This window comes from Melanostigma gelatinosum (assembly GCF_949748355.1).
Source record: "Melanostigma gelatinosum genome assembly, chromosome: 3".
NCBI lineage: Eukaryota > Metazoa > Chordata > Actinopteri > Perciformes > Zoarcidae > Melanostigma > Melanostigma gelatinosum.
This window is the reverse complement of record NC_136636.1, coordinates 20,690,935-20,705,054: the sequence shown is the minus strand read 5'-3', so window position 1 is coordinate 20,705,054 and position 14,120 is coordinate 20,690,935. Positions and strand designations below refer to the sequence as shown.

General features: G+C 40.4%; 2 protein-coding genes across 3 annotated transcripts; both read left to right on the top strand.

Annotated features, from left to right (window-relative positions):
• Positions 1-2,344: 2,344 nt before the first annotated feature.
• On the top strand, positions 2,345-5,388 carry LOC306797621 (elastase-1-like). Its single transcript, XM_079296994.1, has 8 exons — positions 2,345-2,387; positions 2,696-2,793; positions 2,959-3,059; positions 3,499-3,624; positions 4,372-4,508; positions 4,605-4,747; positions 5,005-5,154; positions 5,286-5,388. Exons 1-8 carry the CDS (start codon positions 2,348-2,350, stop codon positions 5,295-5,297), a joined length of 807 nt encoding a protein of 268 aa, XP_079153120.1. The 5' UTR covers positions 2,345-2,347; the 3' UTR covers positions 5,298-5,388.
• Positions 5,389-8,871: 3,483 nt separating this feature from the next.
• Positions 8,872-13,525, top strand: LOC306797620 (elastase-1-like; the record flags this gene model as incomplete). 2 transcript variants are annotated; one of them, XM_079296992.1, is made up of 8 exons in its annotated part: positions 8,887-8,926; positions 9,011-9,114; positions 9,758-9,858; positions 10,028-10,153; positions 10,786-10,922; positions 11,068-11,210; positions 13,024-13,173; positions 13,431-13,525. In XM_079296992.1, the coding sequence occupies 8 exons, from the start codon at positions 8,887-8,889 to the stop codon at positions 13,440-13,442; spliced, it is 813 nt and encodes a 270-aa protein (XP_079153118.1). The 2 variants fall into 2 exon arrangements, with proteins under 2 accessions (XP_079153119.1, XP_079153118.1); XM_079296993.1 differs by lacking the exon at positions 13,431-13,525 and having other exon boundaries at positions 8,872-8,926; positions 13,024-13,191.
• Between the last annotated feature and the right edge of the window lie 595 nt (positions 13,526-14,120).

The window sequence follows — 14,120 nt, the reverse complement described above, 5'->3', positions numbered from 1 at the left end:
ACTCTTCGAAAGCGACCGAAATAACAATGCAGAGGTCTTGTTAGAAACAGCTGGCTTCATCAAAATGTCCACTTTGTTGAACTAAGGCCATTGTTTTAAAGCCTTTAGAATTATCACTCTACAAATCAAAAACGTGTGTAGCTTACAGATATCGAATAAGCGATGTGTTGACCGCTTGTTCTGCTGCCCCCAAATGGTCAAATAAATAAATAAACGAACACTGCTTTTTTTAAGGTGCACTCACTTGCCTCACAGCATCACTTACAGCGGAATAAATTACTTTACTAAAAGCAATGGTGGTTTCTAACCTAATGGGGTTCAAATCTTTTAGCTTCATGGCAGTTTGAGCTTTTCAAATAGCGTCACATTGGCATAATCAACAGTTACTCTCTGATAACCTTGCCTGACTTCCTATCACAGAACCAATCAGTGCATCCCATTCATTTTTTTTTGGAACCTCAATTTCCTGCCCTTGTGCATGAGACATCTTTATGGGAACCAAATCGACAATTCATTAACGAGGGGAAGCTGTATCAAGAGCAAACATCTTTAATTAACACATCCCCAGCACTTCCTGTCTTTGATCTCCCCCCTATTTGATTTATGCCTCTGCAAGAAGAAGGTTGGGGTGGTGGAGGGGTGCTCGAGGAGTTCGGAGGGGAACAAGACGCTCTATGAGAAAATAAAAAGCTAAATCGTGGAGCCCCTGTTGATCAGGAAGTGTTGCTGCATTAGGACCTTTTCCCTGTGTGTCATGGGGCCAGCTCAATTACCAGTCAGCGTGGCTATCTCTTTAATAGCATGATAAGGCAATAATCCAAAATCCATACAGTTTTAATGACTTTCTGTCCAATTAAGGACTGTTTTGCAAAAGACGGACACATCAGAGGCCTTCTCATTGTCAAGAAACCTATTGTTGGAAATATCAGCATGACTAGTAAATGAGTTTTAAAAAGTATTAATATATATAGTTTAGCGACTTACTGTGCATAAATCATCAAGTAATCCATCTACGATACAATTGTTCAATGTCAAAGAGGTTAGAGCAAAGTAGAGGAGAGAAATCCTCTTCGACTCAGTTCTCACACTGGATTTACACGAGTCCTGTTGGGAATGTAGATTTTGGCTGTTTAGTATTACACCAAAATCTGTATTTACAATGGAATATGAAGATTTGGGTGTTGAATCCCAGGACTACGTGTCGTCTGTCTGTCTGCTGTGAAATAGAGGCGATTATGTGTTTCTAACCCTATGACCAAGTAGAGATCCAGTGTGTATGTTAGTCTTTAGCCCCATCTAGTGTTTAGACACTTGTCAGAGTCCTCATGTACAGTCAAAATGATCGAAGACATGTCTGTAATCACACACTGCTCTATAGTTTATAAATAAATGGGAAAGGACGTTGTTTCCGTGATGTGGTCAGGCATCATGGTTAGATTTAGACATTATGTTATTATTAGGACCTTGATAAACACTACACTAATAGACAAAAACATCTACAGTAATCAGCTGAAGTCACTGAATGACGCAAGAAAAATGTGTAATTTAACAAGACCCCCCCCCCCCCATTTTACATTTATTGTGTGCTATTACAAATTGCTTGTAGTGTAGAATTTACTATTTTTATTTATTCCCTCTCAGACAGCCACTTGGGAGAGAAAGAGAAAGCCCGAAAACATGTTTCCCCATACTTCATAATTCATGCTGGTTCAAAAAGGGGTATGTGTGTGATGTAAATATTCTCAAGACAATTCATTTTAACGTTTCATATTGGAAATTGGCCAAAATGAACTTTTTCAGTTTTGTGTATATCATTTGAAATACATTGAAAGTCTACTTCTATAACTTTGAGTGAGAATACAAAGGTAGCACACAATATTTTCTCAGAAGAAATTGTGATGTTTGCCTTTATATCAGTTATGTCGGTTCATGCAACCATAAGGTCAGCCAGTCATCACTACACTTCTCCCCTTTAGGCTAAATTTCTGACAAAAAAATATCTATTTTCTTTTCCCGTAAAAAGTGTCCAAAAGTAGATGTGGTGGACTTCATCAAACATGACGAATAGGGTACACACTTCTAAGTCTTTGAATCACTCTGACTCATGTCATCCAGTGATACACTTGTGAGCCCATGTGTCACTCTTTTCTACTGGTCAATCGAGGAGGTGTGTGGTTATCGACTGTGATAACAGCATGTGAGACCGACCACAGCTGCGTACCTGTTTTTTCTCCAGTGTTTGTGGAAGGAACAACCCCACTTTTCTCGACCAACTGAAGGTCGAGCCGGGGTATAAAACACAGAGGATCATCCGTTCCCTGAGAAAACGTCCTGACTCACTGCAGACATGCTGAGGCTTCTGGTGTTGACAACTATCGCAGCCCTGGGTAAGAAAATGACAGCACACACCGACTGGGCTGTACAAAACTAAAATAATAATTCATGGTTTTTCATTATTGATCTCTTTCTGTCTCATTCACTCTCTTAATCTGTCAGTCAGTCACAGTCTCTGTCATTCATCCAGTCAGTCACTTCTTTCTTTTTAGCTTATAGCTCCACCAGTACTTGCACTCTTGCTGCCCTCATTTATCCTTTCCTCATAGGTGGAAAGCAAACTGTATGATGAGGCTTCCTGGAAACCATGAATATTGTGCGCCGTATCAATCGTGCCCTCTGTTTTTATGTTTTTAACCAGCGCTGGCTGACCTGGAGCCCGAGCCCAGGTATCTGGAGGACAGCTTTGAAAGAGTCGTGGGAGGTGAGGTGGCCAGACCCAACTCCTGGCCCTGGCAGGTGATATACACTTCAACACAAAATGAAAAACGAAATGCGCGGTAATATGTGAAATGAAATTGTTTTGGGGACTCACCATTACAGAGCCACCATACCAGATTCACAAATTACACGTATTAATGTGTTCACACCTACATAACACCGGCCTGTTTTCTCCCCCTTTAGATCTCTCTTCAGTACAAATCTGGCAGCAGGTACTACCACACATGCGGAGGAACCCTGATTGAGAGAGGCTGGGTTATGACCGCTGCTCATTGCGTGGATAGGTAACATAATGATTAACTCACGCACGCATACACTTTGTATTCTTTGGCTGCATGAGTTTTAGTTGCATTTGTGCGCATTTTGTGTTTACTGTGACTTCCACAGCCTACTCTTATCACTGTGCCGGGGGTTGATTTATTTCAGTGTTTCTAAATGTCACCAGCATGAGGGAGTTTCTTACAGCCTTATTTATAACTGTCACATACCAACGGGATTCATTAATTTTAATAGAAAGAAAGAAAAGGAATCAAAAAATAAACAAAACCAGGAGTGATTAAATGGCATGTTGTGACCTTTACTTTTTACTTCGGTTTACTGTAATAAGTACTCATTAGGCTATATGCTGACTTGCAATTAGTCATTTGAGTGACTTCTATATCTAACAATTGAATGTTAATAATATTGTGTTTCTCTTTGTTTCCCTTTTTTTATATATTGCAGTCCTAGGACGTGGCGTGTCATTATCGGTGAACATGACTTCAACATCAACAGCGGCAGAGAGCAGATCATGACTGTCAGCCAGGTTTACATCCACCCCCGCTGGGACGCCAGCAGACTGTCTCAAGGGTGAGGATTGTATTCTTTCTTACGCTCACTCATTTTTGGGATTGTCAACTTCAACGTTTTTGTTTATTTTATTTTAATAAAAAATAAAATAAAAATGTCATTGAAGAAAGTTATAATGTTTTGAAGGTAAATAAATATCTTTAAATAAATTGTTCTGAGAATGTCACCTCAAGGAAGTGGTGGTCTACCCCCCCCCCCCCCCGATAAAATATCCTCCTCAGAAATAAATATATATATATATCATGATATATATATATATAAATAAATATAGATATAACACCTTTATTTTACTAGGAAGTCACATTGAGATTAAAACCTTTTTTAAAAAGTGAGACCTACCCAAGGCAGGTTCAAATAGCAGCATATATAGCAACAATAGATATGACAGAATTCATTACATCATCAACAAGGCAGCATTGTGGTCATGCGTGAGCAGGGACCACTTCCATTATTCCAAGTTTAAAACAATTTAAAGAGATAAGGGTCTCAAGTTTATGCTCGGCCTGCAGATTGTTCCAGGACCTAAGACGGTACAGAAAGAAACTTGTTTTGCCAGCTTCTGCACTGATAGGAGGCACTTAAAACTGAAGCCATTTGTGCGACTGAGGAATTCGACTACTTTGCAAAAATAAAAACCTCCAGTAGAAACAAATTTGAAAAGTTTGCCTGAGATGATCATAAGGAGTGTAGTGTCTTTGCAAAAGTCTTTTTGGTTCCGCCTGTTTGACCCATGGATCCCCACCTCAGGTTCGACATTGCCCTGCTGCGTTTGACCTCTGAGGCGACCCTGAACTCCTACGTCCAGCTGGGCTCTCTGCCTCCCACGGGCCAGATTCTGCCCCACAACAACCTTTGCTACGTCACCGGATGGGGTCGCACCTCCAGTGAGTTGATATTGATTGATAACGTAATCCCGTCAGTGTCGATGCTTTGTCTGTAAAGCTCCGTGTATCTTACCTTTCCAATTTCACCTCGGTCAGCCGGCGGCAGCCTCCCCGCTCAGCTGCAGCAGGCCTACCTTCCTGTCGTCGACCACAAGACATGCACCAGCTCTGGCTGGTGGGGCAGCACTGTCAAGACTAACATGGTGTGCGGTGGTGGTGGTGCCGAGGCTGGATGCAATGTGAGTCTCTTCCTGAGTGGACTAGAAATTAGGAAAAGTTCTACACTCAGCAACTGGAAATATTACTGTCAAGTCTTATGATAGAGTACTTTTTTTGACTCGTGGAGTGATTTAATAACACAAAGAAGAGGAAGAAATGCTGCACAATTGAAACCTCCTATGAAATAACTCTACTGTATAATCTATATTTTATATCGACCACTGAATCGTTATGCCCACAAGATTTGAGATGCTCTGTCTGAACTCGTTCCTATCAGGGTGACTCTGGTGGCCCTCTGAACTGCCTTGTTGATGAAAAATACTACGTCCACGGTATTGCCAGCTTTGTGTCCAGTTTGGGATGCAACGCGCCCAAGAAGCCCACCGTCTTCACCCGTGTCTCCGCCTACATCGACTGGATGGACTCCGTCAGTATTAGGGATATGAATATCGATCATATTTAGTGGAATAAGCTATAAAAATAATTCAGGAATGCTTGCATGGGTTTTATGCAATTTAATATGATGTGTGACCGTTATTTGCTTCTTCTCTTTTCCAGACCATGATGTAAACAGACGAGTCGCCCATGTTGCAGCACACAAAGCCAGAGCATGCATTCGACCATGTTTTCATCTGCTGTGCGTCCTCATTTGTCTGCTCTCGTTCTACAAAACAATAAAGTTCATTCAACTTTGAGTAATGGCTCATTTCTCATCAGACAGTTTACGCAACCACAGTTATGTGTGTCATTGTGAAGATTATTGTTTTATGCTTTATGCATCAAACTATCCTCCTAGCCTGCAACAAAACGTGTATCAAGGAACACCTAACTATACAAATTCAAGAATATATTTTACGTTGCATACAAATTCTTAATCAAAGTTTGGCCACAGACTGACAATAAATGTTCAGCACCGGAGGTTCGTAGAAAACACGTTCTATGTTTCAGTAAATCATGTGTGGCGCAACACGCCATTACACACTATCACTGACTGTGATAAAGTCTGAGACGGACCACAGGTGTGTTTCTGACCACTGCCAAGAACAGCAGAGGGTGCACATCAACTGAAGGTCTGCTATATTATATTATTTTTATTTATTATTATTTATTATATTTCTTGCGGAGAGTAAGAAGAGGAGATTGATTCCACCCTTTCTGTCCATTAAATATGAAACTGCAGCCAGCAGCTGGTTATTTAATTTGAGCACAAAGACTAACAACAGCTTGAGGAGCTCCATCGGACGGTCACAAAATCCACCATCTTAGCACTTCCATACTTTGGTTTTGGAAAAGAATAAACAAGGAGATCTATCAAATGTAAAGTATTAATACGTGAGCTTTGGGTTTTTTAAAGTTTTTTAGATGCTGGCAATGGCTGTTTCACGCCTTTATGCTAAGCTAAGCCAGCTGGCTGCTGGCTGTAGATAAGATATGATAACTAACTCTCAGCAAGAAGAGTATTTCCCAAAATGTCTAATTATTGCTAAAATATTTAAAAATAATTGAAAAGGTGATACGTTATTGCTGGTATATTTCCTCACTACTATTTACCAAAAAAAGATTTCATGCATCTTAAAATGCATCCGTTACAATAACGTTTCAGTGCAATAAGTGTTAGAGCAGCGTAAAGATACTGCAGGAACAGAACTGTCCTTTAATGTTGTCAAGGTTGGAAGAAGTAACATTATGTGCATCTTACTCCAGGTTTCTCTCCAGCACTACTCTGATGGTTCATCATTTCTGTGGGGGAACACTGATCAGGACAGGACGGGTCATGACCACGGCTCACTGTGTGCACATAACAGATAAACCTTCTATCATTCTGATATAAGTGTTACAGTATGCCGAGACTTCCATAATGTTTTTGAGATTCTGGTTTTGTCTCGCTGCACAGCACCTGCACAAATATGTATTTTTTTAGTTTCCTCCACTGTCTCCGTTTCTCACATCTCTTATATTGTTTTAACTGTGGGAACAAATAATGTAACTCAAGCTAAAACAGTTCCAGCTCTTTGCGTGTGGTCCTCTGTGATCTCGTCCTGCACTACAGCCATAACGCAGAGCAATACAGGAGTGTCATCGATGTCAATGAACAATGACAGCATGTCCCCTGGGTGGGTCCATCTGTTATTGCACTCTACACGCAGATAAATAATGTTTAAAAGGCTGTGTGGTTCAACAAACAACCATTACTACTAAAGAACCGTGAGTTATTGGATGGTGGGGGATGGTATAAATTTGCAAAAAAACAAAAGAATTGCTCGCACACTCACAAGCGAAGGAAGGACCCCTTGTTTGTTCCGTGAGTTGAGACAAAGGAAGAACACTTTTTACATTCACAAAAATATTTGATTTGTCATCCAGTTTATTTACTTTACATCCTCACAAGTACATTTTCTGTTAAATTACGAATCCGATGGTGTTTTGAGATCTTTGGTTCGATGAAAAGTATGCGTTATAGTCAGTATAATAGAAAAATCAAGGCTTCTATACTCCTGTGTTTACTGCATTGGTTTTCATTGGTTTTCAATGTAGTCAGGTCGAGAGCGAAATTCAATTCTCTGTAAAAGCAACACACCAGTCGAACACGCTGCCTGAAGGTATGAAGAGCTGCAGTTATATTAGCACTTTTAAATCCAACTTAAAAAGTCCTTTAAAAGCTGCACAACACTGCACACACTGACCTCAATTCTTGTGTTCTTTTCTGACTTGATTTTATTGACAAACACCAATTTTTGATGTGCTATTTGTGTGTAGCGTTGTATTTGGTGTCTTGTATGTTCTTTATGGTATATCTTTGTATTATGTCTTTTCCTTTCACTGTGTTATTGTTTTGTCCTTGTTGACCTGCCAAGGGACTGCAGATGCATATTAGCTTAATCTGGTACAGTGGTAAATGGTGACATTTATGTTTAAACTGTACATGGTCCCTTTTAAATAAATAAATAAATCAAAGCAGATTTCAGTCCTGTGTTTTGAATTTTAGTTGTGGTTACCTTTTCTTTACATTTGGACTACATACTCATTCATAAGGATAATGCTCTCAAAACAATAGACAGATATTCTGACTTGTTACCTTTTCTATTTGTGTTTCAAAAGGCTGAGCCCTTTCCTCACACCTTTATCTCGTCACATATAGTTCTTTGCTGCTTTATTAATGCTCTGAATGTTGTACACTGTTAAGTATGTTTTACAGCGGGGGGCTCTAAAACCGCCAACAGAGGTAATGGGTCACTTTCTGAAAATCATGTCGATAAAAAATGTTCAGAGAAAGGTCATAAAGTTTGAAGGTGTTAAACTGTTAGCACCGTTAGCTATGAGCTTGCGGCTCGATGCCGCCATGTTGAGAGCCGTTGAGAGGCAATCAAAAAGCTCCCAATCTTGGATCTTGAACCTTTGATTGAAGAGTCTATGTGCATTTGGACAAGTGCTTTAGGCAGGTGGCAGATTGAATGAATGACTTGGCCGTGTGCACTGCCAAAAATAAATATATATATAATTATTGAAATTAATGCCCTGGAATTAATGAAAGTGTGGGAAGGATTTAATTAAACTGAGACCACGAACAAACTTGTTGCGCACAAATGAATAGCTTGTGTCCACAAATGAATCAAAATGCGAAATATTTAATTCAATTAGTGGAACAAACGATATCTTGTGCACACAAATTGGTAAATCGTGGCCACAATATATATTTATTTTCTCTTTATGGCCATTCCCTGGCTCTGTTCTGACCACAGTTTCTAAATAAATAGCACAATCATATGGCCTTACAGTTTCATGCTGTTTGAATCCAGCCTATTGTGTGAAAATGCACATTCTACTCAAACATAAACACACTTTCAAGCAATTAAAGTGGTCTTTGCACCTTAAATGCTTGGTCACACTCAGAGACCGTGGGGGTGATCTATCGTGGAATACCTGACAGCTGTGGCCCATACAAGTGGAAAACAATGTATGCAGTCGCTGAGTCAGTGATTCCACTTATGAATCCCCCTCCCCCCGTCCCCACTGTGGTGATAAGTGTGAGACGGACACAGGTGTACATGTGTTTGTATTGAACACACACACACATGCACTATCAGCACACGGGGCCTGGGGGTATAAAAGAGTGGTGGGCAGAAGTCTCCAGTGCAGAAAGTTTCAGCAGACTACAGACATGCTCAAGTTTCTTGTGTTTACCTCTCTCGCAGCCCTTGGTAAGCGCCGTCTGATTCTTCTCTGACATTCTGCACACCCTTGAACTCTTGATGTAATGCTTCCTTTGTTTGTGCTCGGCTTAGTGCTGGCTGAGCTGACTCCCGAGCCCAGGTACCTGGAGGATGACAGTGTCGAGGAGAGAGTTGTGGGAGGAGGGGTGGCCAGACCCAACTCCTGGCCCTGGCAGGTACAGGATGCTTTGTTTGACTCTAACATTGGTGGTACAAAAGTGCTCAGACTCTTTACTTATGCGAAGGGAGCAATAACACAATGTGAAAATACACCTGCGTTGCGTAAAAGTGCTAATTATACAACTCCAACAGGAATTTGTCTAATCAGCCACATAACTGAAAACATCTGTTTTGGAATCCAAGGCCTTCAATCTACAGTAATGCTTCATATTTATTAAGTTGGTCACATGTCTTACGTGTAAAATCAAGGAAAATATCAACTGCAGATGTTAAGTAAATGCAGTAAAAATGATTTTAAAAAGCGCATTATGTATCTAGAAAGTGTGGTGGGGTAGAAGTTTAAAGTGGTATAAATTGGAAATACTCAAGTAAAGTACAAGTGGTTCATTATTGTACATAGACCTTGAGTAAATCTATTTAGTTCATTACATCACTGCTCTATAGCAACCTTTCAAATGTAAAATAGGTCAGCACAACATATGTCCTGCATACACACGTCCAGCGACATCAGGTGCATTTAGGACTTTTGCTCGTAATGCTTTTAAGCATGTTTCAGTGTCAGGAACGCTGCCAATAAGCATTTTGCAATAATGTGAACGCATCAGCATCTTGTAATGCTCTCTGTTGTTGTTTTGTTAGATCTCTCTTCAGTACAAATCCGGCAGCAGCTTCCGCCACACTTGTGGAGGAAGTCTGATCAGGAGAGGATGGGTCATGACCGCCGCTCACTGTGTGGACAGGTGAGAGTTTCATGCGTCATAGAGCAGATGCTGAGGCTAAAACTAATTATTGAAGTAGCATGATAATGTGTTCTGGACATTTATAGACATTTATTGTATTAAATTTCCTTAAGTGCGTTGCCCAGGCATTTAAGGTTGAAAATACAAATTTCTTTTTGTACGTCCATAGTTCCAGGACTTGGCGTGTTGTTCTTGGAGATCACGACATCTACAGTAACGAGGGCAGAGAGCAGTACATGAGCGTGAGCCGCGTCTACGTCCACCCCAACTGGAACTCCAACAGCGTTGCTGGAGGGTTCGTGGCTGCTGCTTGTTTTAGACCCACTTCTGCATACAAAAATAGCACATACTGATATATGTACATCACATATGATAGAAACGTAATAAATTCAGTTACTTGTAAACGCACGAAAGCAACCAAAAATGTCAAATGGCTTTTTTGATTCAACATCCACATTATGTGGATATTACATTATTTTACTATAAATATTCACAAGATTAAAAATGTTTGACTAACAAGTCTTTACTACACTTATTTACTCCAGATTGCAAAAACACACACCATCATAAAACATAACTGGAGCTGAGAGAGAAAATGTATCTGCTGCTCTTTTGATAATCCATCCAATCTGATGACATTTCTCTTTTTTAAAACATTGTGAATTAACTGTTTTGGGGTTTTTTTGCGTGTCACAATGTCAGAAAAAGTAAGTGAATCAAAGACATCACCTTGAGCTTTAGGAAGCTGATTAACCAAGCATATAATAATAAAATACAATAATCTAGAGAATAATCTAGAGAATAATCTTCAGTTTAATTGGTAAGGAATATGATTGTTAGTGGCAGCCCTAAAACTCTTACAATGAGTCTTTATACAGGCAAAAGGTGTATTACTCACTGACTTGAGTACATGGGTCTCATCCTCAGGTGGGACATCGCTCTGCTGCGTCTGTCCTCTGATGCTTCTCTCAACAACTACGTCCAGCTCGCCGCTCTGCCCCCCACCGGTCAGGTCCTGCCCCACAACAACAACTGCTACATCTCTGGCTGGGGTCGCACCCAGAGTGAGTCTGACATAATGACACAATTAGCATGTTCTGTTCAGGATCTACATACAGTGAGAAAGTAAATCAGGAAATAAGATTACATGGCAGTGTATGATAAATGCTATTATAGGCTCTTGTCACAGTTGTATGTGTTTCTCCTCAGCTGGAGGTCAGCTGTCTGCCCAGCTGAAGCAGGCATACCTGCCCGTCGTTGACCATAAGACCTGCACCAGCTATGGATGGTGGGGCAGCACTGTGAAGGACTCCATGGTCTGTGCTGGTGGTGGCAGGGAATCAGGTTGCCAGGTGAGCCTATGAAGACTTAGACACCACTGTGTATATAACCGCACATTCAGTATTTCTTTTGTACACCACCAATTTAGCATTGCACTCCTATAATATTGTCAAACTCAGGATGGACATTTATAAAAACACATTGTCTTTTTTTCTACACTCATTCTTGCTGCCGGCATTACCCAATCGACCGTCGACAAGTCAGTCACGCTTTCAGGTTTCCAATAGTCGCGGCTAATGTAACCTTGAGTCAAATTTTTTTAATTTTCTAACTTGCAGTTTATTATTTTGCTCAGCTCGTTCTGGCTTAATACTGCTTTTTCATATAAGACCTGTGAACAGGCTTTGATGTGTACAATTTGTAGTTCCCCTTTAATTGAGGGAGAACATTTGGCCAGCATCCCTGGAGCTTGCCAACGATTTCAGGGTGTTGCTTTCTTTCTTTATATTGGGTTTATCTGCTGCAACTAATTGCTTTGTTAATATTAAATACATTATTTACCAAAGCTTTATTATGCAGTTATAAGCCATTGATAAGAAATCATTTTTGAGTTGCTCTGGACCAAGATCCATTTATTGACAACTTGTGTAATTTTCACAAGGGCTAACTAATATTGTTAACAGCTTTATTACAAAATGGAAAGGATAAACACTGAGCTAAGCAATTAGTCTCATCCTGACAACCCAAATGTTGTTACTGGCTTATAACAGATCTATAACACATTAGAAAGTGATTCATGAAACATTCATAAAGCCAAGAGTTACAACTTTATAAACAGTGCCTATTTGTGGAGTGCAGATTCTTTCCAGCTCAGATTTTGACCCCATTGTCTCCAGTTGTCTCCAAACCGCCTTGTCACTCTGATTAGGACAGCAGGCAAGATGTTTGGGTACAAGCAGACTGGGAGAAACACTGAGTCAGAATTCAGTCCCATTCCTTCATGACAAAGTGGAACTCCACGTCCCCCACTGACCTGACGCCTGAGCCCTTCCTGTCAAGGAAGATATTTTGGAGGACATGTGGGATTACTTGCTGCATCAGCAGCGGCATAAGTCCGTAACAGTGATCCAGGCCAGTGCTTGAGCTGCACAAAGTGTCAAACTATTGCAAGTTCATGTTCTGCACAAACGTGGCTTGAAGCTGTGGTGGAAATTATTACACCCGCTAAACCGTGAGTCTCTTAGGGTGCTGAAACAAAGAATACTATGAAACAGAACTTGTCTTTGTGAATTTTATTCTCCTCGCAGAGAAGGTTCAATTATCAGAGTAGTACAGAGTACAGTTATTACAAGATGAGTTATATATTTAAGCACACACACAAACAGGGGGGCTGAGGGAACTTCCCCTTTACACTTCCCTTTGACATCGGGGTTACATCGAGGTTCGATGGTTAAGCATCGGTTAAGAGGAGGTCATCTTACATAATCTTACACCTGCAGAAGCGTCTGATACACTTCCTTTGCAAAAGGTGCTTCAAATAGACAAGTGGCTTTGGCGTGGACAAAGGTCACTGCACGCTCAGCTTCTTGGAAATTTAGCATAGGCGACAAAGGGGTCTGACCACCGACACTGTCAAGCAGTATCACACAACTATAAAACCGTTATTATGAACATTTAATAAGTATAAACATTTGATGAGTATAATGGACATTTTTCCCGTTACAAAGCTGGCTGAAATCAGAAGGGGATATGAGAAGCAAGCGGCAATGAGTTACTGTAAATGTATTTTTTTTTTTTTTAAAGGGCATTTGCTCGTAACTCTGCTAAAGGGCTGTACATTTTTGACTCCGAGGTTTTGCTGTGATGTGTTTTCTCTTAATCCAGGGTGACTCCGGTGGCCCCCTGAACTGCAGTGTCAACGGAAAGTGGGTTGTCCACGGTGTGACCAGCTTTGTGTCTTCCTCCGGCTGCAACGCCAACCAGAGGCCCACCGTCTTCACCCGCGTCTCTGCCTACATCGGCTGGATGAACGGCGTCAGTATTACACACTAACCTATATAGGAATCAAAGAGCGTTGAATGCTTAAAAACAAACACGTAAAACAGCACAATGAAGCATGATTCATTTCAGTCACAGTAGTGTATTCAGAAATCCCACCGCATGCAGTAACTGTGGAGGGTTTCGTGATCTTTGTCATACGTTCTTTCTTCCTTACAAATACATGCCTAATTGTGCATCATGGGTTAATCGAGGATGATTACATAATGATTCATTTGTCCTTGCTTTGCCAGATCATGGGTTGAGAAGAAAAATCATCTCCATGGAGACGGGAGCTCACTCTGGATTCTTCTCAGTTTCTGCATTGACTCCGAATAAAATGTCCCTGTGCTTTATACTCGCTTCATGTTTGTGTGTTGTATTTTGTGTCGGGGGACAACAGGCAGTGGGCATCTTCAGAATGATAAAAGCATAAGTAAGTGTAATTTGCAGTCGATCTGTTCACACAGCAGTGATGTAACATGTGAGATGACCTTTAGAGACCAAATTGATTTTAAAACTAAAACCCTAACTGTCACAAATTAAATCATTAAATGCGGCTTTCATTGAAGAGGTGGACATTCTATGAAACCGTTTTCATTGCAAAGGGTAAACAAAAAGGTGTTATTAGAGTGGGACAAATTCCCACTTTGAAATAAGCTGACTTCAAGTGATGAAAGGAGGCTCTAAAATGGTGAATACACATTACCCTGTTAACAACTAAGTGCAAATAATAGCATTCACAGTCAAAATACAATCTAATTAAAAGCCAAAATTGTACATGAATGTATGGAAGAAATCTTAGCAAACTCTATAATACATTTGTATTATAATTGCATATAAATAATTAATCACTGCACAAATATGTTTCGGAATATAAGCTGAACGATGAACAATATCTGCATACCCAGGTGTTTCAAACAATATTCAGGGTTAACTCAATT

Excerpts from the sequence above, each read along its gene's own strand:
- LOC306797621 (XM_079296994.1), top strand. The coding sequence starts at position 2,348 with ATGCTGAGGCTTCTGGTGTTGACAACTATCGCAGCCCTGG. Across the intron at positions 4,509-4,604 it reads CGGATGGGGTCGCACCTCCA|CCGGCGGCAGCCTCCCCGCT; the intron begins GTGAGTTGATAT and ends CACCTCGGTCAG. Across the intron at positions 4,748-5,004 it reads GTGCCGAGGCTGGATGCAAT|GGTGACTCTGGTGGCCCTCT; the intron begins GTGAGTCTCTTC and ends CGTTCCTATCAG.